We start from the raw sequence: 27430 nt of genomic DNA, 5'->3' as shown, positions 1-27430 counted from the left end.
AACTCAGCCCAACACTTCCTTTACAGCCAAGCTCCTTCCCCAAGGAACTGCACTATGCACATATCCCTCCTTTCTCCCCCTCTGTTCCCATTTCTGTTTTCCACTTAAGCCCTGTGGACAGAAGCTCCTCAGGCACCAGCAGCAGGAGGCCAGGCAGCAGAACTTTGGGAAACAACAGCATTCCCATGGCTGATGTGCACCACAACAGCAATAGGCCAGGGCATAAAATTCTCACTTCTGCAACAAAAATTCAATGTTCTCCATCTCAGCCATTTAAAAAAAAAAAAATCCTTAATATGAAGCTTCCCCCTGGAGTCTGGCAGAATACCTCCTTGCCTTTTACACCCTCCCTGTCTTTGCCAAGTGCCCAAATCCATTACCTTGACAACCCAGTGCATCACTGTAATAGCATGAGTCAGCCTGGCAGGTTTTGTGACCATAACAAAAGCAGATTCCCATCGATTGGCGTGGAGCTCCCTGCTCCCAACTATAATTTCAGAAGGGTACTTGCTTTAAATCTCATTGCTCTGTGCTTTGAGTCTTGCCAAACTTGTCCATAGACCAAAACCAGAGGCTTGTTTTATGGTCTCATTTTAATGGGTTTGTCTGTACTCCAAGCCCCAGCAAACAAAACAGATCAAACCTCTCCATTTAGGGTTCTCACTCACAGCTTCTTCCTCATCTTCCTGTACCCAACCTCCCCAGGCTGAGCCCAGAGTCTGCAGCACCTCCCAGAGCTTGCGAGGGACGCTCACAATGTTCTGCTCCAGGCATGCAGGGGTTTCACTCAGAACTGGCACCTGCAGAGCTGAACCAGAGGCTTTGAGCAGGGCAGGAAGGAGTGAGGGGCACAACCCAACAGGACTGGACAACAGCTTTTCTGTCAGGGAAAGCCCAGCTCCAGCAGGCATTGATGCAGAGGCAGGGCTGTCTGCTGACCAGCACACCTGGGGCTGGCAAGCCAAGAGGGCAAAGGGGTTACAGTGATGTCAGGAAGGAACTGTCACCACCAGCACTCAGCAGTGCATCCTCTTTTACAACAGCCACGAGAAAAGGGCTCAGGTTTCTTGTTTTGGTTTCCTTTCCTTGTCAACATCCCTTTTTTAGCAGCTTTCTTTATGGATACCTGTTCTCTTCTGCTGTGTGCTACAAGAGGGTATTCCCCAGCCTGTGGATGCCAGGCAAGTGCCTCCCTGGAAACACTGCATAGCCCACACTGCTGAAGAGAAATCTGATTACCAGGGGATGTCCTGAGAAGAACATTTTCCATGTGCTTCTTTGGGACAGCACTGGAGTGCTCAGCCAGAAATGCAGAGGTTTCCATCAGAGGGATGTGTTTCTGCTAAGCCAAAATCCACTTTGAATCAAAAATCCTTGCAGGAAAGATGGGTGGGTCACCTCAGCACTTCCCTGGGGCTCCTGAGAGCCTGCAGCCCTCCCCAGGCAGCAGAGAGCACACACTGCCCTGGCACAGCCCCACAGCAGCCTTGGTGGGCATCACTGCTCTGGGGAAGGGCTGGAGCTCTCCTCAGGTGTCCCAGGAGATCCCAAGTGTTTCACAGCCCCGAGCCTCCCATCTGTTCCTGAGAGTGGGATGTAGGATCTAATTAAGGGGAGATTAACATGATGGGCTGGAGGCAGCAGAGTCTCTGCTGGAGGAAACTCAGTGACCTGCTGGAGCTCTCTCAACAGCTTCATGCAATAGTAGAGAATGGTGAAAGGCAACAACTTCCTACAGGTTTTCAATAATGTCCATGTATTAGAGCAGAGGCCCTGTCCTGTCCCCAGGGGAAACAATGCTATAGTTCAGAGAAAAAAGATAAATCAAAGCAAGACACAAATCAACTTCCAGCCCAGCACTTTGGGCTAGAAGTGATACACAAGTAAAGACAAAGCATTGTGGCCCATCCAGAGAAAGGATGATCCTGGCAGGACTTCAGTGACCCAGCCTGCAGAGCACATGCTCCATCTCCAGAGCACCAGGCCGCCAGTGACCAGGCTGTACTGGACAAACCAGCCCCTGAAGGACTCAGAAGTTCTCCAGTCAAGCTCCAAGGGTGACTAATGGTGGTGTCAATGAGGCAACACTGCAAGGGAACAAACAGCCCTTCAGTAAAAACAAAAAGAGTGACCTAAGTGACCAGAAGACAGAACTGCTGAGGGCCCAGCAGAACTTTCTGTCATACTGCTGCAAACTTCAACCTGAGTGAGGCACAAACATTTCTAAAAACCCACATTCATTTTTAGGCAGAGGAAGAGAGCGTCCATTTCACAGCGTTCCCTTGGCTGCTTCCCTTCCTGTGGCCATCAAAGACTTCAGGTTCAGCTGGAGCTTTGCTGGGGAACTGAAGGCAGCCCTTGGAGCTGGTGCTTTGGATTCCCTCATCTGAGGCACGGCCCCAGGCTGAGCCAGACTCACGGGTGCTGCTCTCTGCCTGCCTGGGGAGCAGGGACCCTTCCCCAGCCCTCCCTGAGCGTTCAGCTCCCTCTGATCACTGCATTCCTAACTCCCTTGTCAGAGAAGCAGATGTTAATGTTCCCATTTCATGACTGGAAACTGAGGCACAGAGAGTCTAAGTGCCTTGGCCAGAGCCACAGAGGGAGCATCTGGCTGAGCAGAGAGCTGGAGCCCAGCTCCCCAGCAGCAGGCGAGCAGCCAAACTCCTGGAACAGCTTCTGTCAGGAACAATTCCCATATGGAAACATGCCACCAACACAAGGACAGCCTAATTACAATTAAAAAGGAATCTTCCCATACACAAATAGGGCAGCAGTGCCCAATGTACATTTAACCCCTTCCAGCCCTGAGCAGGAAGGCTCTCACTGTGCAGAAGGGCTCTGGAGAGCACGGAGGGCACAGCCAGGCCTGGTTTGCTGCTCAGGATGGTTTCCCTTTGTTGGAGCCCCACACCAGCCCTGTCAGAGCTCTGTCCCAGCCCAGCCCAGCCCTGCTGCCATTTCCCTGCAAACACGCTTGCTCACTGCAGTTAAATCCCCTCTGCGCTTTCCTTCGGAAGGGAGGATTTCAAAATTTGATTTGTTTTACTCACTAAGTACTCTCTGCTATTCCCAGCAGATCCTTTAGCTGACAAGGTTTGTACTTGTTGCCACTTTGTTGTGTTTTATGAATGGGGCCCCAGCAGAGCCCCAGACACGTTTAGCACAGCGCACATCAGTCTCACGGCGCTGCACACAGAACGCTCCCTGCAGGCAGAGCACTCAGCCAGGGAGGACAGTAACTCACCCCAGCAGGGCGTGGGGCACCAATTCCAGCCATCCCTGCAGTGCAGAGCACGCCTGATAAACACTTGTGCAGATCAGGGGGGTGTTCACACGGTTGATGCCACGGTGAGGGTGCCCAGGGATGGATGGCACAGGGAGTGTGGCAGTGCCCAGCTCTCCACCTGCCTGCTCTGGTGCTTCTTCCCCAGCCCCAGCCATCCATGGGGGGGCTTCAGGGCACCTGTGTGAGCAGGGCTCCTGCTTCCTGAACCTTCTGTGCCCTCCCCTCACCTGCAGCCCACCCTCCTGCCACATGTGACGAGCCACACAAGGGTTGCTAAAATCCCTTTCAATTGCTTCCTCCTCGACAAAAGACACAACTGGGCAGTCCTGATTTGCCACCAGGAGTCAAGAGGTGCTTCACCAGCGCAGCAATGGGATGAAAAACCTGCAACAATCACATCAGCCACAGTGCTGAGGTAGACAGCAGCCCACAAGGAAGGTGCTGACCAACAATGCATTAAAAGTTCATCCCAGAGCACGATCCCACCTTGCAGGCAACTGGAGATGGCAAACAGCAAAGAAACACCAAGGAAAGAAACTGGAGATTTGAGCCAGTGCTCACCCAGCACATCATCTCACCTCCCACAGCAGGCCTGGGATAAAAGCCCTGCAGCAGGGAATTACAGGGCAGCTGTTGGACAATTTCTATACAATTTCTATTCTCACACTTCATGGGAGAATATTTCACTCCTGCAGCGCTGCATTCAAGGCTGACAGCAGAGCCAGCAGTGGGGCTCCTTAACAAAGTCCTTAACAAAGTTTGCTGCCTTTGGAAGTGTAAATTCTGCTCCTCTCTGTTCAGAGGGGAAGGCAGGGTGTCTGCCAGACTCCAGCCCTTCTGACCTCACAGTCCTCCAGGTGCCTTCTGCTGCAGCCACCAACCCAGACAGAGCCACCCCTGCTGCTGCCTAGCACCGAGAAATGGAGCTGGGCGAGAGCATTGCAGGTTACTCAAGTTCCCAGAGAAATTAGCAGGAGTTTTTTCACTCACCTCCTTAGGAACAAAACCTCTCTGAATAATTCCTGCCTCCCACCAGTCTGCTGCTCAAAAATCTTTTTGGCTGGGATTCATCAAAGCAAGCCATAAAATTTCAGTGAATTTAATTTAGGCTTAGGGTCAAGTGTGTGGCACCTTAAACCCCCCAGAATTTTACTTTCTTCTCAACAAATTTAATTTTTCAAAGCATGTAAGGAGGTGAAAGTAAGACCTTTTAAGTATCTCTGCCTTTAAAATTTGTCTTGGATCATCTTCATTAGCATCTGTCACATTACACCCAGAGACAGAGTTTACTGTGAGTGACAGAACGTGGCAAGTCAGGACATGCAGGTGTGTGACAAACAAAATCAGTGTAATCATGAGGCTCAGAAAATTGCCTTTAATGTTATGTTTATAGATGTAATTCTGTAAAATTACCTGGGCAGGATATAGAAGGATTTTGCTTTACACAACTGCCTGGAAATCCTAAAATTGCAGGTATAGAGGTGGGACTTCACTCACATTTTACTGCAAGGACATAATGCAGAAAGCAAAGATGTGTCAAGCAGCAAAGTGACATCTCAAATATTGGTAAATAAAATGGCATTCAATTCTTTCCAGCCAATGGTGGGAAAAGGTTTTAGATACATGTAAAGAGTTGAGGAGGGGACTGGGAACAGAACCTTCCAGCCCATCCCACAGACAGTCTAGGACCTACCAGCAAATATGTGGAAAACATCACATTTGTAACTAAAAATAAAATGCCACTTCATTTGGTGCCTGTGCAATAGTGATTTCATACAGTGCCATTAAAAGTAAAATTCAAACAGGAGGAACTGCTGAGTGCTGCTAAACTGCAGAATTTTTAAGTTCTTTTGAGGCAAGAACATGTCAATCTTTTATATGTCTGCAAAATGCCACGAACATCTACAGCAGTCTATAAATCATAAAGGGAATGATACAAGCAAACAGGAATTATGGGATCTTATCTCTCTGGCAGATTTTGCCCTATGGATAAAGTAGCTTACAAAGCAATAATGGAATATTATCAGCAAAATAAAGTTTTAGTGGCTTTTTATTCTTAGCAGCATTTTCCTAGCACCATGTCAATAGAAGCAAAGCTTCATCTGGGACCAAAAAGTTCTGATTTGCATATGTTATCATGCAAAATGAGATTTTATTCTGCCCTTGCCTTCAGAAACACTGAGCCATGCATAAGATCAGATCACAAAATTAAAACAATTTATTGTACTGGAAGTCTCTTCTGTTGGTCTTGGCCAAGTTCCCAGTTCAAGTGATTAGTGAAAGCACAGAAATACTAATTAGCAGGGCAGGCTCCTCAGAACCCGCCCCGTTTGTGTTCATGGGGTATTAACAGGTAGACTAACCATGCTCATACTAAAATTACTGTCTGCTCCATCATTAATCACCAGGACAGCAAATTCAATGAGCACTTGCAGCAGACAGAGAATTTATGCCTGGAGCTGAAGCCATCCCTGCCTTGGTGTGGCCCTGAGAGCAACACCAGCTCACAGACATCAAAATCCCACCCTGCACGCTCAGGAGCCCATCCTAAGCATCCCTACAGCTCTAACTGCTCTTTCTTTGCTCTCATCTTTGAGTCTCATGAAATTTTCAAGACTTTTCATCAGTCAAAACAAGCAGAATCTTACTTTTTACTTTCAAATGCAAGAGCGATCCTTCTTCAAAATCACTTGACTCCAGAAGCCTGGGATTTCAAATGTAAATATTTGAGAAGACATGATAGAAAAAGTGACTTGCCAATATGCATCATCATCACTGCTTAATAAAACCCCTCTGTACATGAGTACCAGCACTGTCCTGGTGTTTTATGGTCAATGGGTGAAACCAAAGCAACCAAATGAAGCTTTGATCAGCAGGAAACCAAACTAGATTAGCTATGAAGGGTAATGTCTTCCATGTCATCACATAAAGAGCTGCTTCCTGGTTTTTGGCAAACATCAGCTGCTGGTATGAATTCAGAGCTCCTCTCTTGATCTCCCAAAATCCAAATCCCATAAACTTTAGGAAAACCTTGCATCATGAGACCTCCAAAAAGAAAACTTCCCACTTGCAGAAAGCGCTCAGGAAACAGCAGCAGAATTGGCTGCGTGATAAAAACCATCCAAAAAGCAATTAAAGGCTCCTCCTGGACTGGGCCTAACCCTGCCACATCCCAACTGCAACACACACTTCACATTCCAGAAGGCAGCTCCCACATAATGGTTCAGCAACCTACACTGCTGCCAGGAATAGAAAAGTACATCAGACTTCAGCAATTAAGTTTTTCTGTGCTACATAAGCAGGAGAAGAACCGCACAAAGAAAATAGCAGCACAGAAAATGAACAGGATGAATTACAGGCATCAGCAGTAACAGATAAAAGAGTAGCTGCTTTCTTTCATTCAATAATGTATTTGGAGGAATAAAGCTTGTGCTGACAATGAAAAATGTAACAAGTGGGACTACAAATAAACTCGCAGTTAGCATTCATTTCGTCAGAGAGAGTCCAAAATTCAGCTTAAGGTTCACAATTTCTACCTAGGTCAAAGACTTATCCTACAATTTAGGGCCACAATAGACCTTGAAATTGAATTTTATTTGGAGTGGGAGGACTGATTGGGTTAAGGAAGGTCAGGCTTGCCAAAAAACATTCTAGTTTTGTATTTAAGCATGAGTTATGGGTGGGGGCAAAGAAAAATAGTAAAACATAAATGGGGGCTTTTGTGTGTTACTCTGCTTTGTTAAAAAATCCTTATCTACAGTATAAAAGGTACTAGAATCTAATCAAGTGCTGCCAGCAGGAAGGCAGCAGTAGCACTTACAGAGTGCAGCAGACTGACATATCATCGTGGCTGAAGCAGAATTACAGAACCCCAGCACTCCTGCTGATCTCTGCTGGAGCTTTGGGGGGAGGAAGAGGAGCAGGGAAGAAGTCCAGCAGACATCCCCTCATCAAAAAAGGGAAACTGCAGGATTAGCTGGTGCCAGCCCCAAAGCTTCACCAATTCACTGAATCACAAGAGGCAAAACCACAAATTATCCCGCTGCAGGTGATCAACTTCTTGTTCCATTCAGTTCCTGCTCCCACCCATCCAGTTCTCCAGCTCTTTATACTATTTATTGCTATATATATAAATATATAAATATATTTTGTAAAAAGATCAGAGAGTTTATTCTGTAAAACACCAAGAAAGGAGCCCTACAGTGGCTTTCAACACTCCTGCAAAGAATAAAGGTGCAAATGCCTGGATAGCTCCAAATCAACAGGCATCTGCTGGTATTTTCAGCTTCTGAGAAAACATTTTCACTGTTCCCCTCCACCACAGTCTTTTCAGAACATGTCTATGTTCATGTGGCTTGGGGTTGGCATACATGTAAAACATGAGTGATGGGAAAAGCTGAGCTAACTGTGGAGCAGCAAACAGCTCCTCACAGGCAGCTCAGAGACACAGCCCCTGGAAATGCTGCTTTGGGATGGAGAACACTGAGATGAGGGAAGGATCAAGGTTCTGGGGTGTGTGGGGAGGAGCAGAGCTCTGGTTTCTGCCTGAATCAGATGCTGGGCTGGGACAGGTCTCATGCAAGTGTTAATTTTTGGATGTCACTGGACTCCAGGGAGCTCTCAGTCTGATGTCCACACTGCTGACCTCACTGCAGAGGGGCAGGGCTGCCCATTTAAAGGAAATCCTGAATAAAGGTGTGAGAAACAGAGACAACAGGGGCTCTCTGCCTTCCTGAGCATCAGCTGAGCTCCCCAAAAACCAGCCCCTGGGACAGGCACGAGTCCACAGGGACCTGGGGACAGGGTCTGCAGGTGACTCCACACCACCACAGGGACCAGAGATGGCTTTTTGGAGCCCTGTGGAATTGATAATAAACAGCTCATAACAGTAATAGCATGACAATTGGTAATCAAAGGAAAATATTCAGTATGAAAGAAGTCATTTTCTCCTACAAGGTGTTGTTAAGCAGCAGTCACAAGGTGTTGTTGACTGAATAAATAACAATTTTCATTATTAAGGCATTCAGAGTCACTGTGTTCCATACTCATCATTATCATTTTTATTAAAAAAAAAAAAAATCTACTTTTCCTTTATGGCAAGGCTTGGGAATGACAGATGATCCATCAGCTTATCTGCTGATTTTTAATGACAGCATTTTGCATTCATTATTCACTACTTAAATGACTCTTTTTAAAAGAGGAATAACTTATTTCTTCTTCTTGTTACTAGAGAAATTAACTGGTACACCATTAAAAAGTGCTTGTCTAACAAAAAGATACACCAGTCAGAGACTTAGAAAACCAGCATGGACATAAATTGTCCAGGAGGGAGAGTGAAAACAGGAACCCATATATCCAAAAACCTCCGCTCTCCCCTCACTGCCAAGGTCAATACTTCCAGATTTAAATCTCTGCACTGAAAACTCCCAAGAGAAAAGACAAAATAATTCTTTAGGCTTGTGCAGGGCTGATGGTGGGGGAAGCCTGTGGGGCAGGCAGGGTCCCCCCTGTCTGGGATATTTCCCAGGGAAAACCTCAGCTCCAGCTCAGCAGGGCTGGGAAATCACTGATGGAGGGCTGAGCTCTATCAGTCCTGCTGCTCCCCCCCCAGAACAACCAAAGAGCCCAAAAATGCAGCACCCACACCTCACATGCAGCACAGCAACCCCCAGAAACAAAGCCCTTCTTGGCACTTGTGCATGCCAAGCTTTTGAGCCCAGTGAGCCCAAGAACTCCAGAAGAATTAAACCAGCTCCTTAATTACACCAACAAAAACAACAACAAAAAAATTTAAAAAAGCATTTTTGCAAGATCAAGTTATTGGCAGTTGGTTTTAAGGAAAGCTTTTTGCTAAAGCTTTAGTGATTTGCCTTAATGACTGCAATATTTCACAGCAAACCCCTGAGCAAGTGTCCTGGGAAAATCCACACAGACCAGCTCCAAGAGAAAGAATAAACACAGCTTCTGGGGGTGAGTTCCCAAAGACAGGACTTTGGGAATTATATACCCAAATCAAATGGTATTTTCAGCCAAGTGCAAGGGGAGATTCCCCTGTTACAGGCCCAGGGAGATGAGCTGGTGAACAGTCCTGGTGCAAAGGGCTTAACTCCCATTTAATGCTCTCCTCAAATAAACACCAGTGTCACAAGAAACAAACAAAAGTCACATGCTGACACTGACAGAAGCATCAGCCAATTCTCATATTTTCATTTTACAAGAGTTTATAACTTTTCAAGTTAACCATAAAAAACATAAACATAAAAAGTTAGTCACTTTTTAAGTAGTAAACACAGGTGAGGCATATTAATGGCAAAATGAGTGAAAAATTCTAACTAAAGCAAAAAATAACTTATGCAAAGTTAATGCTGGGCTGTTTTATAATGTGTTTGGCACAGATGATTCAAATAAATCAATGTAACAAACTTAATATTTGCCTGTCTAGCAACAGCACCTCCTAACAATAAAATGAGTTTAAGTTTTGGCTAAATGCCTAATAAATGAGTTGTTAGCTTTTGTACTTTAATGCACTGGCTATTAAGTAAGCAAGTCAACACATCACGAATGGAATCCAAATGTGTGCAGCAGGCTTTGCCACAAGCCAAACTCATAAACTGGTAAAAGAGGGAATTAAACACACCTCAAACACCAGCTCCCCGATTTCACATTCATTCAATAATCTTTTCCAGTCTATTATATCAAAGAACAATCCAATTATGGTACTTAAATCCCTGTGCACAGTTGCCAAAAATAATTTCCTTAGCAACACTTGAGATATCCCCAGAAATGTTCCTGCATTACAGAAAATTCCAGTTTCTGATTTCCACAGCATTTCAGGTGTGACACACTAATGCCTGTCATTATGCAGAACATGGCTCACCATCAAGACTTATATTTTCTGCAGATTGGTGTCTCTAATTGCAGGCTCTGAGCACCTCCTTTATCATCACACCTGCCACAAAAACCAGACAGGTACTTCAGAGCAAGTGGGTACTTAAGTGGCACCCCGCATCAAGGGGCTCTCCTGAGCCTGCAAGCTGGGACTACACTGAAAACTACAATATTTACAGAGCAATCAGGTCATGCTTCCCTGCCATAAGGGTTTGGGGCACGTCTCCTCCCTCCCTCTGGGATTTCCATGAAGATTTCCCATCAGTGAGGGGATGGAAAGTGTCTCAAGGTGCTGCACAGAAACCTAAACTTGTGCAGACCACACATTTGTAAGATTATTTGTATTAAGAATTGTGTTTCCTGCGTATTCACCCCAACAAACACCAAGGAAAAGGCTACCTCAACCCATCAAGGGAAAAAGGTGATTAAATTATGGGAAAATAACCCAAAATCCAACACAGCCATTGTGTGGCTGGAGTCAGGACTGCTCTGAGCGATGAGTTCAGCAGCCAGGGTTACCTGGGCTGCATCACTCACACTTCAGCTGTCAATCAGCACGGCTGCAGAGTGCCACAGAACTCTGCCAAGCCCTGGAAATTCCCCCCAAATGGACAGATTTTGGCCATGGACCCCCTGAGGCAGCCCATGGCCATTCCCACAGGCAGGGAGAGCAGCAGGAGAGAGCAGAGCCTTGGGGACATGCCATCCTTCCCTCTGGCACCCAGGGTGGAAGCTGTGCAGCTCCAGTGGCTGAAGGAGGATTTCAGCAGCCACTCACTCATCTGCAGGAGCTGCAAATTGGCTCCCAGCCTCCCTGCCACATTCCTGCAGTCCTAATTATACAGACCACCCTACCCTGAAATTAAACTTTCCCAACTGTTACATCAGTATTAAGCTTCACATTGAGGAATGATATACCCAAAACCGAGGTAATTAGGTCAAATTTAAAAACAAGACTAATTTCAGAACGTTTTGGTTTGCTTTTCTGCTGCTCAGAGTAGGGTTTGGATCAGGTTCTGTGGACTAACTCATGAAGAGTTTATTTAAGCCACTCCTTTGCCTGTTCCCCTCTGCACCAAGGAAGAGACCAAAGGGTCTGGAGTTCCAATGTTTGGGTTTTGTTGCCTTTTTTTTCCCCTAGTATTTTTCTAATTCACTGTAGTTCCATTAAATAAATGCTGCCAAAAAGAAATTTTCTCAATTTTCTCTGGATTTGCACAAAGCTTTCTACTGGTTTGGCAAGTCCAGAGATCTTTATCAAACATTAATTTTCTAAGTCATTTTCATGCCTCTGTTTGAACTGAGTTCTTCCAACAAGATGTTCCTTATTTTCCAAAATTCCCAGACAACAGAACATTGACTTTGCACTGCACACCAGGCTGCTCCAGCTACCAAAGGTGCATTTGTTAAAAAATATTCTTTTGGGTCATAATAGGGATGGAATGAGATGGAACAAGAAGAGTGGCTGAGCCATCACCTTGCTGGGCTGGTGAAATGGGCCAGGAGCAATTCTGTGCTCTGGCAGTCGCTGCTCCCTGGGACCCAGCTCTGCTACCAGAGCAGCACTGAGCCCAAGGGAGAGGCAGAAACAGCCAGCCCAAAGAGCTGGCTGGCCAGGAGGGAATCCAGGTGGCTCCCTACAGGAGATGGAGACAATTTCATTGTTCTTGGCCTTAAATGGAAAAAAAGGATAAAAAAGGAAAGAGGAAAAACGACCCTCCAGAAATGCTATTTGATCCTCACACCACAGTTTTCTACAATAAGCTCTCCCTCCTACTGCTGTTAATTTGTCCATTATTTTATGTCCTCTCTAGGCTACTGTGAGGAGTCAGTGCTTTCATCTAATGGGAATGTTGCCAGGCTGGCCTGGGTTCTTTCACACAAAAAGGCTGAGTTGTAAAGAATAAAGGCTGGTTAAAATTCTTCCAACTCAGTTTTTCTTTGTGACTCAGTAGAGTTGCTTACATTTGGAAACGTGTGGAGATGCTCCTCACTGTACACTCCTCACACAAAGAACAGACCCTGTCATTCACAACAGAGGTCACAGCCTGAAAACTGCTGCATTAAAGATAAAATCCTCTTCCTCAATGGCTCAGGGGACAGAGCTGCCTTGGGGGTGGCCAAAGGGCAGGAAATGAACTCCTGCAGGACCTAAGGGCCATGGGCATCCCACAGCCACAGCACATTTCCTTGCCCAAAACACCTCTGACCTAAGGAAAGCGCCTAACAAGAGGAGGGAAGCACCCAAGTGCACAACACCACAGCATTTGGGGCTTCCTCCCACACCTAAAGCACCCCTAATTTTGAATTCAGAGCTTTCCTTTCCAAACCAGCTGAAGCCTGGCTTCATGGAAATATGGCTTTCATGGTGGCAAGAGTTCCTGAGGAACTCCAGCATCCTCACCTACAGCAGTCAGGCAGGGGGTGACAGCAGTGGTTTTCCCTCCCCATCTCCCTGGCATTTCCCTCCCCATCTCCCTGCCTTTTTCCCTCCCCATCTCCCTGCCTTTTCCCTCCCCATCTCCCTGGCATTTCCCTCCCCATCTCCCTGCCTTTTTCCCTCCCTATCTCCTTGCCTTTTTCCCTCCCCATCTCCCTGTCTTTTCCCTCCCCATCTCCCTGGCATTTCCCTCCCCATCTCCATGCCTTTTCCCTCCCCATCTCCCTGCCTTTTTCCCTCCCCATCTCCCTGCCTTTTCCCTCCCCATCTCCCTGGCATTTCCCTCCCTATCTCCCTGCCTTTTTCCCTCCCTATCTCCTTGCCTTTTTCCCTCCCCATCTCCCTGTCTTTTCCCTCCCCATCTCCCTGGCATTTCCCTCCCCATCTCCCTGGCATTTCCCTCCCCATCTCCATGCCTTTTTCCCTCCCCATCTCCTTGCCTTTTCCCTCCCATCTCCCTGCCTTTTCCCTCCCCATCTCCCTGCCTTTTTCCTGCAGTTCTCCTCGATTCTTTCCTGCCTGCCTTCCACACCTCCCTGTGTTTCCTTTCTCCCTCTGCTCCTCTTACTCATTCCCTTTCTAGTACTATGTGAACTCCGTGGCATCCAGCCCACTGCCTTTGCATGGCCTAAAATAAGACCCAGCAAGGCTGTCTGTCTGCAGCAGTTACTGCTCTTTTGTGCACAGCAACACATGCAATTGATCTTCTGTCAGACAACTGCTGCTGCTGGTGGCACTTTGCACGCTGGCTGTCCTGGGGCCAGGCGGGTTCCTGTGGCAATAAACACATCAGGAAGTGTTTGAGTGCACGGCCTGATGCCCTCCCCAGGGTGGGGAACAGCCCTCTGTGTGTGTACACTGGCTGCAGCCCATCTTTCTGGGCTGATTTATCTTCCAGGAGCACCGAGCTCCACAGCCTGCCCTGGGTACGAGCACAGCTCAGCCTGCAGGAGGACAAGGCACTGCAGGAGCTCAGCTCAGCAAAGCCCAGGCTCAGCCTGGGAGAGGGGCACTGGGGATCTCTGCCCCACAGCCCCGCTCTTGCTGGCTTGGAGGGGACATCACACCTGAGTCTGTCACTCTGGAGCAAAATGGAATGGAATTCAACAGAGAAACAGCTGCAGAGAGCTCTGAGAGAGAATGTCCATCTGGCAGAGGGGGTGAGCACCCCGGGATGTCCCAGGTGGCTTCTTGCCCCATGGAGGGGGGACTGGAAGGGGCAGGGGGGAATGATGCTCCCAGCAGGGCAGGGACAGCCAGCTCCCAGCTGTCACCTGTGCCAGCCCTGCCCCAAACCCTGCAAAGGGAGCACAGACAGGAGGAAAAAACCCTGCCCCAAACCCTGCAAAGGGAGCATGGACAGGGAGGAACAAACCCTGCCACAAACCCTGCAAAGGGAGCACAGAGAGGGAGGAACAAACCCTGCCCCAAACCTGGCCAAAGGGAGCACAGAGAGGGAGGAACAAACCCTGCCCCAAACCCTGCAAAGGGAGCACGGACAGGGAGGAACAAACCCTGCCCCAAACCCTGCAAAGGGAGCACGGACAGGGAGGAACAAACCCTGCCCCAAACCTGGCCAAAGGGAGCACAGAGAGGGAGGAACAAACCCTGCCCCAAACCCTGCAAAGGGAGCACGGACAGGGAGGAACAAACCCTGCCCCAAACCCTGCAAAGGGAGCACGGACAGGGAGGAACAAACCCTGCCCCAAACCTGGCCAAAGGGAGCACAGAGAGGGAGGAACAAACCCTGCCACAAACCCTGCCCCAAACTCTGCAAAGGGAGCACAGAGAGGGAAGAACCCCAGCTCTCGTTTTCAAGACATCCCCAAAGCTTTGAACACAAAACCAAATTATCTTTCCTCAGCTGATCATCCATGCCAGCAACACATATTTACTTTAAATAAATATATGCACAAATCTTAACTGGCAGCAAATTTTACATCTTTCTTTTGGCTGATATTCCTGATTCAAAGGGTATTCACAAACATAGGACAAGAAATGAATTATTTTAAAACAGGAGGATGCATTTGCATGCCTATAAATACATAAAATAACTGCTTTTCCTGTTTTAAAGATACATTACAATTACCATTTTATAAAATAAGTTAATAATTTTAATTCTGTAAACAGCTCTTAAAACAGTAAAGAAACTGAAGGATCCTAAGAGAATCTTAATTTTTTATTCAAATTTAAAGACAGAGGATGTCAAATGTTAGATCTGAGCTGGACTGCACCAATTTAAAAAAATACATAAACTTCCAGGTAACAGAATAAATACTTCTGAGGACACCTGAAAAAAAGCCTTCTGAGGATTTCACTCTTTCTACTTCTGCATGCTGAGTGCCCCTCATGCAAGTTTAATTTATGCAGTGACAGATATCCTGAGAGACAGAAGCTGTATTAAAGACATGAAGATAAAATAATCCCTAGGTGAGAAGCACCAGTTTGGTCTCAATAACACTCTACTCAGCACTGCAGGTTAAATCAATTTGATTAACTTTGCTAGTTAGCATAAATATAACCTTCCTGATTAAAATACTAGATTGTCAAGGATCAGACTCTCCTTACCTGGTAATAATCCAATCCAATTTCTTCCTGAGGAAGGAAATCATCTCTCAGTATAAAATTCCCTTTCAGAGCTGTTGGAACTCTCTGGCCCAAGTTTTTGTGCTGGTGCCCCCTCCTCTGTCCTGAACCACAGGCTGGGTCACATGAAGAGTTTGTTCTTCAGCTTTCCAGCAAGGAGAACACTGAGCACCATGAAATATGTTCTGTCCTGGAGCCTTTCAAATGAGACCATGGAAACTCAGCTCCTGCTCAGCCCTGATTTGAAATAACCTAATCCTATGAAATGCTAAATCACCCTGGCAAAGCTGCTGCAGTCCTGTTCCTGGGGATATCAGCCCTGAGTTATGGGGTACCACAGCTTGCCAAGATGCACCAGGCTCTCAGGGCATTTTTTCAAGCCCTCCTGCCCTGGTCCCACTGCAGGCTGATTTGTGGCTTGTTCCTGAAAGGCTTCCAGAGAACTCTCAGGAGCAAAGGACACAAGAACTGCAAGGCTCCATCCATCTTTTGGCAGATGCAGTGGAAAAAACCTGCATGGCCTTTACAAAGTGGGATCTGCTTGCAGGAAACACCGAGGACTCGTGTCTGGTGAGCTCCCAAATTTTGGCTGTGTATTTCAAAAGCACAAATTTTGTGCTGTGTATTTCAAAAGCATTTCTTGCACAAATTCAGCCCTGAGAGCTCTGGGTAAGACCCCAGCCCTTCAGCAGCTCAGCTGTTCTGCACAGAGGGCTGGAAACACCTGATTTTCAGCAAAGCCCACCAGCCCTGACTTCCCTGCCAGCCGTGTCTGCGCTCAGAGCAGAAATCCACAGGGATCCTTCCCCATGAATGGAAGTGTCCCAGCTGCAGGCACAGAGCAGAACTGTTTGTGCTGGAAGAATAAACTGTGTCTTTTTGAAGCAAAACGCTGCTGCTTCAACTATCCCCACCAAAATGAGATTTTTTCAGAGTTCTGCCCCAAGGAGAGAGCTCGAGGGAGAAGAGGTGCAGATGGCAATAACCAATCTTCTCACTCAATGAGTGACAAAAACCTCCTGTGAGATAGCAAGAGTAAGGGCGAGGCAAAGCTCCACACAGATGAGAAAAGATGTGGGCAAATATACTGGTGTGTGTGTATTTAAAATAAATCTCTTCTTTTTATGCTCTTTGTTCAACTGCATTATCAAAAAAGAGGTTTTAAATACAAGCTTATGGGACTACTAAAGAGGTGAATTTATGAATGTATTCCTAACAAAACACACTCTTGAAGGCTTTAATCTATGAATTGTGACAACCTTGGACAAAATGGATTTTTAATAGAATATAATGTAAACTGCCTGAAACACTGTGATAAGGAATTTTTTTTTAAGTAATGCACAAAAAAGGCAACGATGCACTCTGCATGAAAGGAGGAAAGGTCTTAATTTAAAGCATTTTAATGGACACTCAATTTGCGTAGGGAAATGTGAGAAATGGAGATGAAAACCCCGTGATAGCAGTACCACTGCAGAGGGGAGAGGGAGGAAGATTAGAAAAGTAAGCAAATTTGAAAATGCTCCAGCTGATAACAGGAATGCAGCCAGGATTAGAACATGTCAGAGCCCAGAGTCACTGCTCTCCGTGCAGGCTCTGTCTGTCAGGGGCTCTTATCAGAGCTGAGCACTGGCAAAGCACAGCCCAAGTGCAGAGCACAGCCCAAGTGCAGAGCACAGCCCAAGTGCAAAGCACAGCCCAAGTGCAAGGCAGACCAGCCTGGGGTGAAGGGCACCACGAGGGCACAGATCCCACTCAGGCTGGGGTTTCTCGGTGTCCCCAAAGCCCCCAGAGCTGTGCCAGGGGCTGGTGGGGCTTTCCACCCTGCACAAAGCCTGAGGGAGGCTCAAGCCCACCATGAACTTGGCCAAATCTTACCCAGGAATCAGCTAAGCTCGGCCCAGAGGCTCAGTCCTGGCTTACCCACTGCTCCTCTACCAGCTGGGCCAGTCAGCAGAAGTGAAATTAATTCCAAGAGAGAAAAAAGCATCTCCCCTGAGGTGGACACCATTCTGTTCACTGACAGCTTCTGCCCTGCCACAGGAGAGGCTGATCCTGCACTCTAACCCAGGCACAAACTGCCCTCCATGAAGCTCCTTGAACACATGAACCAGCTCTAGTGACAATTCTGCCACCTTGACATTAATAGAAGCAAGTTCAGGTCTCCCATCATTGAAATGAAACAGCAGAACTTCTGCATAAACACTTGACATTCTTCAAAAGAAACAGGAGGGCCATCATTATGACCAAAAAGACAAATTAAAGGAAAGATCAAAGTTAAATATTTACCCTAAGCACTACAATATTTGCAAATCTGGAAGTGATCTTTCAGCAGTTTCTATTTGCATACTTTAATTAATCCAAAAATATTAAACTAATCTCACAAAGGAGAGGGTCAAAGTATTAATTAACTTGAGATGCATTGCTTTTGTGCAATTTAACAGTTCAAGACAAAGCAAAACTCAGTTTTAATAAAAACTAAGTTACTGTGACAGGTATAATTTCATGGATTAGTGAAACCCCATACAAGGCAATAAGTTTCAGTGTTCAGGCTATTATTTTTGGCCCAACTTTAAAAATAGTCCCTTCAGTTTGATTTCAGTAACATCAGATGACCTCAATCTTCCTTTAACCTCAGTATTTCACTTTTAAACTGATGATTTTCCACCTTGCTCCAAGGGGAACAGAGGTCGGGGCTGTTAGAGGAAAGAACCTGATGGGGTTCACAGGGAGCAGACCCTGCCCAGCCACCTGTTGCTTTTTGGGACTACCTAAAAACAGAGGGCAGCCAAAATGAAGGGAATAAAAAGCAGTTATCATTATTGAAGGGTCTGCATTAAAGGGGCAGACAAAGCCCTCCAGGGGCTACACCCAAAATGCACCATATTTCTCTGGTTTAGTTCATTTTTTTCCTGTTGGCTTTTTGGCAACATCTGCTTCTCATGACCCTGCAGGGCTGCCCTGAAGGGTCACGAGAAGCAGATGTGAGCTGGGACTGGGGGCTGCCTCCACTTTAATTCAGTACTCCCAAAATCCCAGCAGTGAATCAAAGGGAACAAAGCTGTGATCAGATCCCCTGCAGCTGTTGAGGCAGCTGGTGTGTGTGGCAGAGCTGAGGGCAGCAGGAGGGGCTCACTCACCTGTCCTCGGCCCCGGGGTCGTTGTGCACGCAGGTGAGCGTGGCCGTGCTCCGGGCGCTGTCCGTCTCCTCCTGCACGCCCCACTGGTCGGCATCACTGACCCTGATGTCCGAGATCCTCACTCCTGGGGCTGTCCTGATCCTGTTGGGAACAGCAAGGATTGCCTTTGAGACACAGTGGAAGTTTTCAGGAGCAGAAATCCATTTTGGTTTCGGTGAAATGTACATCTTTTCTGTTTGCACACAGAGCTGTTTAGTCCGACTGCCTGTTCTCTTAAAAAGCCTGTGCTCGGAGAAACTGCTTCAGCCAAAGGACAGAGATAAGGGGGGAGACAGACAGAGAGACAGAGAGACAGACAGACATGGAGTCTGCTGTGAGAGCAGGGCAACCTGACCCAGGAATTCTTTCTGATAAAGAAGAACTAGCGGCAAATTTGTAAAATGGATATGTATGAACCTGCTGTGAAATTGCATGCATATGTACCTGAGAGGGGGATAAAAAGGGATCTGGAGTTCCCAGAGGTGCACATGTCTTTTAAGGAGAGGAATCCCCACATGTGTCCAGCGCTGTCACAAACATACCGGCTTTACAACCTTCACAAAGTTGTGGAGTTTTGTTTGCCTCCAAAAACCACCTTTGCCTCAGATCAACCCAGAGAGGTGAACCGGGAGGCTGAAAGGAAATACTCCCTCTCCCATCAATAACAGGGTGCAGCCACGTGTCACTCTGTTAAAAACCATAAACCAGGTCCAGTCATTTAAAGAGGTGAGGGATGAGTTTCATTACGTGCAAAGCCAGTCAACTTTAGCTTGAGCAATGTGGAGAGATTAGGAATGGTTTCTGCTCCTGTGGCACCAGTCTGATACAAATGAAACAGATGTGATGAAGCATAAGTTGATTTAATTTGCTGTGTCTGTCCTGCAGTTTCAGATGGGGAATAAGAGCAATGTGATATAAAATACATCCTCCTGCCTGCAAACATTTGGGAGTGAGGTATCTTCTAATATTAGGGATGTCTGCATGGAAAAAAATGAGTTTCATTGCTCAAGGACCATAATGCAGGAAGGAGAGGAAAGGAGTAAGTTATCCTAGACTGAGGGAGGAAAACAATTATGTCATTGCAGCAGGATCTATCAAACTGGGCACATCAAACTGCTGCTGCCAAAAATAATATGATGCTGACATGGAAAACTTTGATTTCCTGAGAATGGCTAGAGTTTGAGAGCAGTGTGGTAGCTGGGAAATGTCACCGCTTTTTGGCTCAGAAAAAATAAAACTTGCCAAAAATAAAAAGTCCATGCTCCAGAGAGGCTCAGCGTTAGGAACAGATTGCCAAGGAATAGGAAACAAACTGCTTTTATTAGCAGGAACTTCATTTGTGCAGCTTGACTCCTGAAACAAGCCTGGGATTACGACAGGAGTGCTGCAAATGTGCCTGGAGAACAATTAGGCAGAGAGAAACTGCTGCAGCGCCACGCTCGCCACTGCTGTGACTTAATTAATTAAAAGCAAAGCCAAGAGGGACCTTTTAGTTATATGGTGGAATGGAACAGCACTGCTGGGACCTGGAGTGTTATTTAACAGTGAATTGTGATGGGTTTGCCCCATGCCTCATGGCCAGTTGGTGCTCCTGTCACACCATTAAAAACTTCCTTGGAGCTCTGGCTGGGTTCATGGGCTTGGATCAAAGCGAGTTCACAGCTCCATGGGTGGGCTGTTCCTCTGAGAAGGAATTAATTCATCCTGCTTTTATGGTATCCTTATTTTTGCCTGTAAGCCTGTACTGACTTGATGGGTCAAATCCATGCCTGGCATAACCAAGCTGATGAAAAATATTCTCTATAGCAGGATTGTATCTGATATTTTTCTAATTGTCTCCTTCCTGCTTTCCCACAGGCATTCACATCTCCAAACAGTACTCCTCAAAGCTGATGTGCCCCTTTCCTGTCACCTCCTCTTCTTTTTTTAGAGGGACATTGAGTCATTCTGTAGTAATTGCACTGGACCAAATCATTCCTGCAAGACACCCGTGTGGCTTCATTTCAGACTGACTTGTAATTCACATGAGATAGAGAATTAGGCCCTCAGCAATGGATTCAATATTTTCTTTCATTAGTCAACCACTTTTGGGAAAAAAAAAAATCATTAGGACCTGGCAAAAAAAAAAAAAAAAACAAAAACAAAAAAGCCCAAACAAATCAAAGTACCAGGTTTTAAATTTTCTCTTCCCCAGCCAAATTTGCATTTTTTTAAGAAATTCCTATCACCATTCTCTCAAGTTCCCATGCTTTCTTGACAATGTGTCTGAAAACTTCTAACCTGACTTTTTACCTAGGTCAAATCCTGGTTAATTAAAGGTTAATTGAAGGGCAGAGATGCTGGGGGGACAGGCACACCAGGACAGTTGGAACTCATCCACAATTTCAGGATTCATCAGCCTTTTTCATCTGCCAGAAGCTCGTTATGTCCTCCTACACAGCTTTTGCACTGCAGAGAGCTTCACTCTGCAGCAGCTCCTTTTGCCTGTCCTCAACCAAATCTGGGGAGGAAGAGGATGAGGAGCTACAACAGGGATGAAGAGCTACAAGGAGGATGAGGAGCTACAACGAGGATGAGCAGCTACAACAGGGATGAAGAGCTACAAGGAGGATGAGGAGCTACAATGAGGATGAGGAGCTACGAGGATGAGGAGCTACAACAAGGATGAAGAGCTACAATGAGGATGAGGAGCTACAATGAGGATGAGGAGCTATGGCAAGGATGAAGAGCTACAACAAAGATGAGGAGCTACAATGAGGATGAAGAGCTACAGTGAGAATGAGGAGCTACAATGAGGATGAAGACCTACAACGAGAATGAAGAGCTATGCCAAGGATGAGGAGCTACAAGGAGAATGAGGAGCTACAATGAGAATGAGGAGCTATGCTAAGGATGAGGAGCTACAATGAGGATGAGGAGCTGTGCTAAGGATGAGGAGCTACAATGAGGATGAGGAGCTGTGCCAAGGATGAGGAGCTCCAGGACGCAATTCCTGCCCACCTGGGCAGGGTTCAGGACCCCTGTGCAGCTCCTGCTGAAGCTGCTCCCCTTTGCCTCCATCCTGGGGCTCACACAGAGTGTGAGGATGCAGGAGCTCCAAGATCCCCCTGTTTCTCCCCATCCAGCTGTCCCAGCCTCCTTCATGGACCCTGCAGCCCAAAGCTGTGTGCATCCCCTGAGCCAGGGAGCTCTGCTGTTCATCCTCTGGTGTCCGAGCTGGCTTTGCCACCAGGTGAGGCTCTCCTGCTGCCCTGGCCTGGCTTCCCTTCAGGGTGACCCTGTGGTTTTTGTGCCCCCCCTGCCTCGCTGGGTGAGCAGCAAGTGAACAGCGCTCGCTGCTCCCCAGCCACCTTTTCCAAAAGTGTCCCAGAATGCTGCATTTTAGGAAAAATTCCAGTCTAATCCCTTGCATTGCATCTGCTCTGGTGGGCTGAGACAAGATGTCACTTTGCATTTTTGGATATCAGTAGAGCCAGGAAGGTTGAAAGAAGGAAGAAACTACGTTCAGCTTCTCACTTAGGAAAAGTCAAGAAATTCAAATGAAACCAGCCTACATATGGGAGTTTGAGCCTACTGTTCCTCAGATAAGTGATTCATATCTTTAAATCTTCCCCCAAACTCCACAGGCACAAAAATTATTGTAAGTGTTGGGGACTGAGGCTTCAAAAAAAGAGTAAGAAATTCCTAGCAGAGCTGCCATCAGCTGGAGAAGGGATGGTGAATGGCACGTGTGTGGGCCCTCCTCTGTGCCAGCCTTCAATTAGAAGCTTGGGTGGATCATTTAGGTTTCTTATACCTCCCTTCCCCACTTATAAAATACTGGAAAGTGTTGATCTGCCAACTCAAAGGGAGCTGTAAGGATAAATGGAACTGCCTGAAAAAAATCTGATGTCCTTTAAATTTGCCAGCTGACAAAAACTCTGCCATCTCTGTGCATGAAACGGTGGAAAGGAGATGCTGAAGAATTTCATAGAACTGTGACCCAATAAGACACTGTTACCACTAAGATGGCTTAATTACTTACTTTATAAAGATAATTTTTGAAATGAGAGGGGCAAAGAAAGGAAAAAAGGAACAAAACATGACAGCCCATTGGAAATTTGGCAAAACTGACATTCTGTTTGCATGGAATATTTGCTTTCTGAAAAGCAGAATTGTCAGACAGAAAAGTGCCCTGTTGAAAACCCACTTCTAAAACATTGCAGTGTCCATGGCATTTGAAAATGCAGTTAGCAGGGATGTGAGACAGGGAGCTGGGCAGAAATTACCCTGCAACAGGGCCTGAGTGTTTGGGATATCTCTGCCATAGGGGTGAGGGAGGTCCTGCAGGGATGTGACCCCTCCAGCAGCGCCTCTGTGCCTCTGTCCCTGCAGGATCTCCAGGGGATGAGCAGGGGACAAGTGCCAGAACTGCTTCAGAGGGAGCACAGCCCTGCTGCAGCTCCACAGGCACACGAGGAGCCGCCTGCAATGTGGATTTTGGAGCACATTGGGAAGCCCTGGCAGGACTTTCCCCTGAACAATGTGTCCCCCATTTACTGCAGAATATAAAGATACAAACGTGCTGGGCTGGATGGAGCAGCATTTCCAGCCTGCCAAGCTGGAACCAGAAACTCTTTTAAAATGCAATCTCAGCCCAAAATGTATTTGACCCCGTGAATTGAGCCAGCCCAAACCTCTTCTCTCAGCTCTCCCAGCACAAGGAAAATGGGACAAGAAATCACCAGGGCTGGGAGGAAACTCAGAGCTGCAGGAGGGGTTTGTGCACCCAGGACTTGGTGTGGGGAATTCCACAGCCCCCTCAATGAAGTGCAAAACCTGAGAGGTAAATCCTTGCCTGTCACACAGCCCCAGCCCCAAGCCTGGCAGTGGGAACTGGGAGGTAAAGTCTTGGCAAAAGGAACTTTGAAATAGAAACAGAAGGAAAAGATATTTAGGAAATAAAACAGAGATGTGCTCACAGCAGATGGGAAATGCTCAAAATGATGTGAAAAACGACTTTTTCAGAGCTATTTTAGAAATCCTCTTATCCCCTCCCCACTCCATTGGGGGGGAAAGCATGATCTGAGCTAAATTCACTCTCAGTGACGTACTAATAATAACAGTTATGATAAATTTCATTTGTAATTTCCAACCATTTCTGCAGTCAGCCCTTCCACACACATTTTTAGCCCAATTAAAAATAAAGCCATTATCCTTTCCCTACAGGAAATCCAAGCTGTAACCAGTTTAGTCAACTTGCCCAAAATTATACTCTCTGCAGAGCCAGAATGAGGGCTGATCCATCCCAATTCCCAGCCAGACACCCCTCCCCATCTCTAAGACCAAACCAAAGCAGAGCTGAGTAATTCCAAGCCCTCACAGAGCATTTAACATATTTGAAGAATTGCACAAACAGCGAGCAATTAGTTCTGAACAAGGTCCCTGGGGAGTTTCTAGTTAAAATACATGTGTTTTAGGCTACATTAAACCAAGCATTAGAAATTAAAATCACCACTGAACTCAGATATAACATCTGGGGACTTGTGGGAGTGGGTGAGATGGGCAGTGTTGCTATAAAAGGTGGAATACAAGGATTCCTGCAGAGCTGGAGGAAGGAGAGGGGGGTGGCTGGGAGAGAGAAGCAGGTCTGTGATTCACCCACATCCAGTGCACTCTGTGGCTTTTGGGAGGGAGGCACAGACAGTCAGGAGTTCATCCCTAGCAGGGTGTGAAAGCAAAACCTCCTGGGAAATGCAGATAGAGCAGAGGGAGCTCCCCCAAGGAGAGGCACCATCCCTCTCTTCTCTCTTCCTGCGCCTCCTGGACAAAATTCTTCATGGCTAATCCAGAAATATGAGGAAATGAGGTGATGTAAAGTCACCCAGAAAACACATGGCAGAAGCAGGAGTTAGACCCAGAGCTGCCAAGGAATATTTTGGTATCTCCACCCTCCTGCCAGGCAGTTTTCCTGCTGCAGAGCCGCTGACAGCAGCCAGCCATGAAGCACCAGTCCCTGGCAAATGCCCTTTCTGCTGCTGCTGCCTTGGGGTGTGACAGTCAGGAGCCCTGCACTGCCTCACCTCTCACAGGATTCACAACAGCTCAGGGATCAGGTCCTCAATCTTCACAAGTTAAGCGTTTATTTTTCAAAATATTTTCTCAAGAACTTTAGTTCTTTGTTCTTTCATATTTTAAAAGACCTGCCACAGATTTATGTTCAAATTACTTCCCCATCAAATTCTCCTTAAAATAGCAGCACTGGGCCAGCTGTGTTTGCTTCTGCAATTCCATATTAATGTCACTATAGGCAAAGTTATTTTTCCAAGTATGTAAAATACACTGCAAAATACATAAAGACCCTGCAAAGACCCGAGCCCTCTCCAAAGAGGTCACAAGAGTAGAAACACAAAGAATATTCTGCAAAGTAAAATAGGCAGCCTACACAGCACCACAGAGAGGTGCAAGTATCACAGAATCACAGAATTTCTAGGTTGGAAGGGACCTTTAAGATCATTGATTCCAACCCATGTTCTAACAGTTCAACTAGGTCATGGCACTAAGTGCCACATCCAGTCGTTTTTTGAACACATCCAGGGGTGGTGACTCCACCACCTCCCTGGGCAGATGATTTCAGTATTTGATCACTCTTTCTGTGAAAAACTACATGGTGAGCAGATGGCAGTTTGGAACCAGCAACTGCAAGGAGGCACCAAACTGAAGGAAACCCCAGGTGAAGGGGTTTGATGGAGGTACCAGCAGGCAAAAAGCTCAGCGTGGCTCTGGGAGAAAGCCAGGGCTGATCACTGCTGCCAGTGAACAATGGTGGGACAAAACCCTAGGGTTTGCCCTTGGGGTTAAAGGCACATTAATACTCAGAGAAAGGCAGCAGCTTCCAGAGTCACCTGGAGCTTTGAGATTTGACGTCTGAATTTCATCCTGTGCTAAAACTGCTGCAGTGCCCGACCCCTCAGTGCAGGATGGGCTGGGATGTGTCCCCAAACCTGAGCTGGGCTCTGCCTGCCTCGGCCCCATTGCCCCAGAACACCTCCCCACCCCAGCACTCCCACCTTCACACCTGGCAGGAAATGTGCCTTTCCCTCCCCTGGCACACCTCACTTCCTCCCTGCACCAGCTATTTTTAAATAACCTTTTGTAGCTGCTGTGCTTAACCCTGCCAAGCGTTTGGGGCTGCAGCTTCCCTGAGAGCAGCTATTAGTGTCAGAAATCTCAGCCCAACACACACTCCAGGGGGAAAGGCAGCACCCAGGCTCTGGGTAGGACACAGCAGACAAAACAGGTTCAGGGGGGCAAGGCAGGAACAAATCTGCTCAACAGAAGTGGTGGCTGACAGGAAAAAAGCCCAGTGACTCAGAGAAGCCTTTGAAATCGTGGAGGAAGTCAATGCCAAAGATTTAGAATGATACAATTACCACTCTTCTACCCAAAAAGGTGAAGCTATCAACCTTTTCTTTTTTCCAGCCCATCAAATGTTTCAAATTATGTAAAACATGGAGCTCACTAGCATATTGGATTTTGAATAATGAAAAGAGTAAACAGGATTTTAATTTGGATTCTGACAGTAAGGCGCTTTCCATGTGATAAATTAACTATTAGGGAAGACAAATTAACACAACCACCCCTTGAGTATGATGGCTTATGATTCTGAGGAAGCTTTTACAGAAGCATGATAAAAATAAGGCAGGATGAAAAACAGGATATGATGATGGAGGGAGTATTTTACCAAAAATTCTTCCTCCTTCTTCTCACCAAACTCTGCATATAACTTCTCTTTAAAAAAATGCAGCAGCTTCTCTCAAGAGCCCCCCATTTTTCCTAAGAATGACTCAACATTTTAGGAGAGTTGCTCAGCTGCTTGAGATGACCAGATTGATGAATTTTAATGTGCTTGTTTAACACTGAGATGTTAAATTTGACATCTGTGAAGCAAGGTCAGAAGAAGAGGTGTCACCCCTCCTTAGGAATTTTTTTGAAAGGGAAGGTGTCTGAGAAACATTTTCTAGGCATAAGACTATGCTCATGAAACAGCAAAGAGGATGTGATCAACTTCAAAGCAGCCAAGCATCATGTTATATTTCCATATCCAAATGAAAACTCCCAAGTTTTGTCATTTCTTTAAAGGAGAGAAGACATTTTAAGATTTCATCCTCACATTTCAGCAGAAACTCCATTTTTCAAACTGCTTTCTCTCTCTCTCAGGTAAGCAAACACAGCTTAGAAAAACAGCAGAAAGGCATCCTAATTGGCTTGAAATTAAAGCTATTAATTTTTATTCTTATTTATTCCTGTCACAAACCAGACCTGTTTTATATGGATTTCCAACACTGCTATGGAAACCTGAGAGGTTCTGAAGTCTTTATGTAACACGAGATGAAAACGCCGTCTCCCACAGTGAGCACTGTTTTCTTTGAAATATGTCAACAGTGGAATTTTGTCCCTCTGGGAGAAAAGGGTTGCCAGGCACTGAGACAGGAGACATCAGGTCCAAATCTATTGACTCAAGACGTGCTATTAACCATTTAACTCTCTGGGCAACTTCAAAATAAGGATGTTTACTCACCTTTGCTTGGAAATTCATGCAAGGAGGAAAAACCCTATTATTTCCATGGAGACACCATGTACTTCTATTCCTAAAAATCGTACAGATACTGAATTTCAATGTATTCCTGTAATTTTCCAGTAGTACTTCCAACTGCAGGTCAAAAAGTTCTGTAACAATTGGCTCGTTCTTGATAAAACTGAAAGTTGCCATTTATTGGAGTCCCCCTGAAAACATTATTGTACCTTTGACATACAAATGACTTTAATCAAAATATGAGCAAGTGTGGGTCTAGATTGTGCTGAAGGCTCCTAAATTCCAGCGAACTCGTGACAGCAGTGGGACAGGCCTGATGTTTGGGTGGCCAACCCTGGCATCCCACTAGCCCAGCTCCAGAGAATCCTGCCACACCAGCATGGAAAGGGAGCACATCCTCTGTCCTCTGGGAAAAATTGCCCAGAATTTGCAAATAAACACACACAATTCCTACAACTCGTTGGACACTTTACATATTC

At 46.3% G+C, this 27430-nt stretch overlaps 1 protein-coding gene across 1 annotated transcript in view; it reads right to left on the bottom strand.

The window, feature by feature from the left end:
• TMEM132B (transmembrane protein 132B) overlaps positions 1 to 27430 on the bottom strand; it is a gene marked incomplete at both ends in the record, with an annotated part of 213893 nt that overhangs the window by 99207 nt on the left and 87256 nt on the right. Inside the window, one exon of the mRNA XM_084216990.1 lies at positions 18338 to 18478. Within this exon, the coding sequence (XP_084073116.1) occupies positions 18338 to 18478 (141 nt within the window). The remainder of the gene's footprint in view (positions 1 to 18337; positions 18479 to 27430) is intronic.

Source organism: Fringilla coelebs (genome assembly GCF_963513975.1).
Source record: "Fringilla coelebs genome assembly, chromosome: 17".
Taxonomy (NCBI): Eukaryota; Metazoa; Chordata; class Aves; order Passeriformes; family Fringillidae; genus Fringilla; species Fringilla coelebs.
This window is presented reverse-complemented; position numbering and strand designations above follow the sequence as displayed.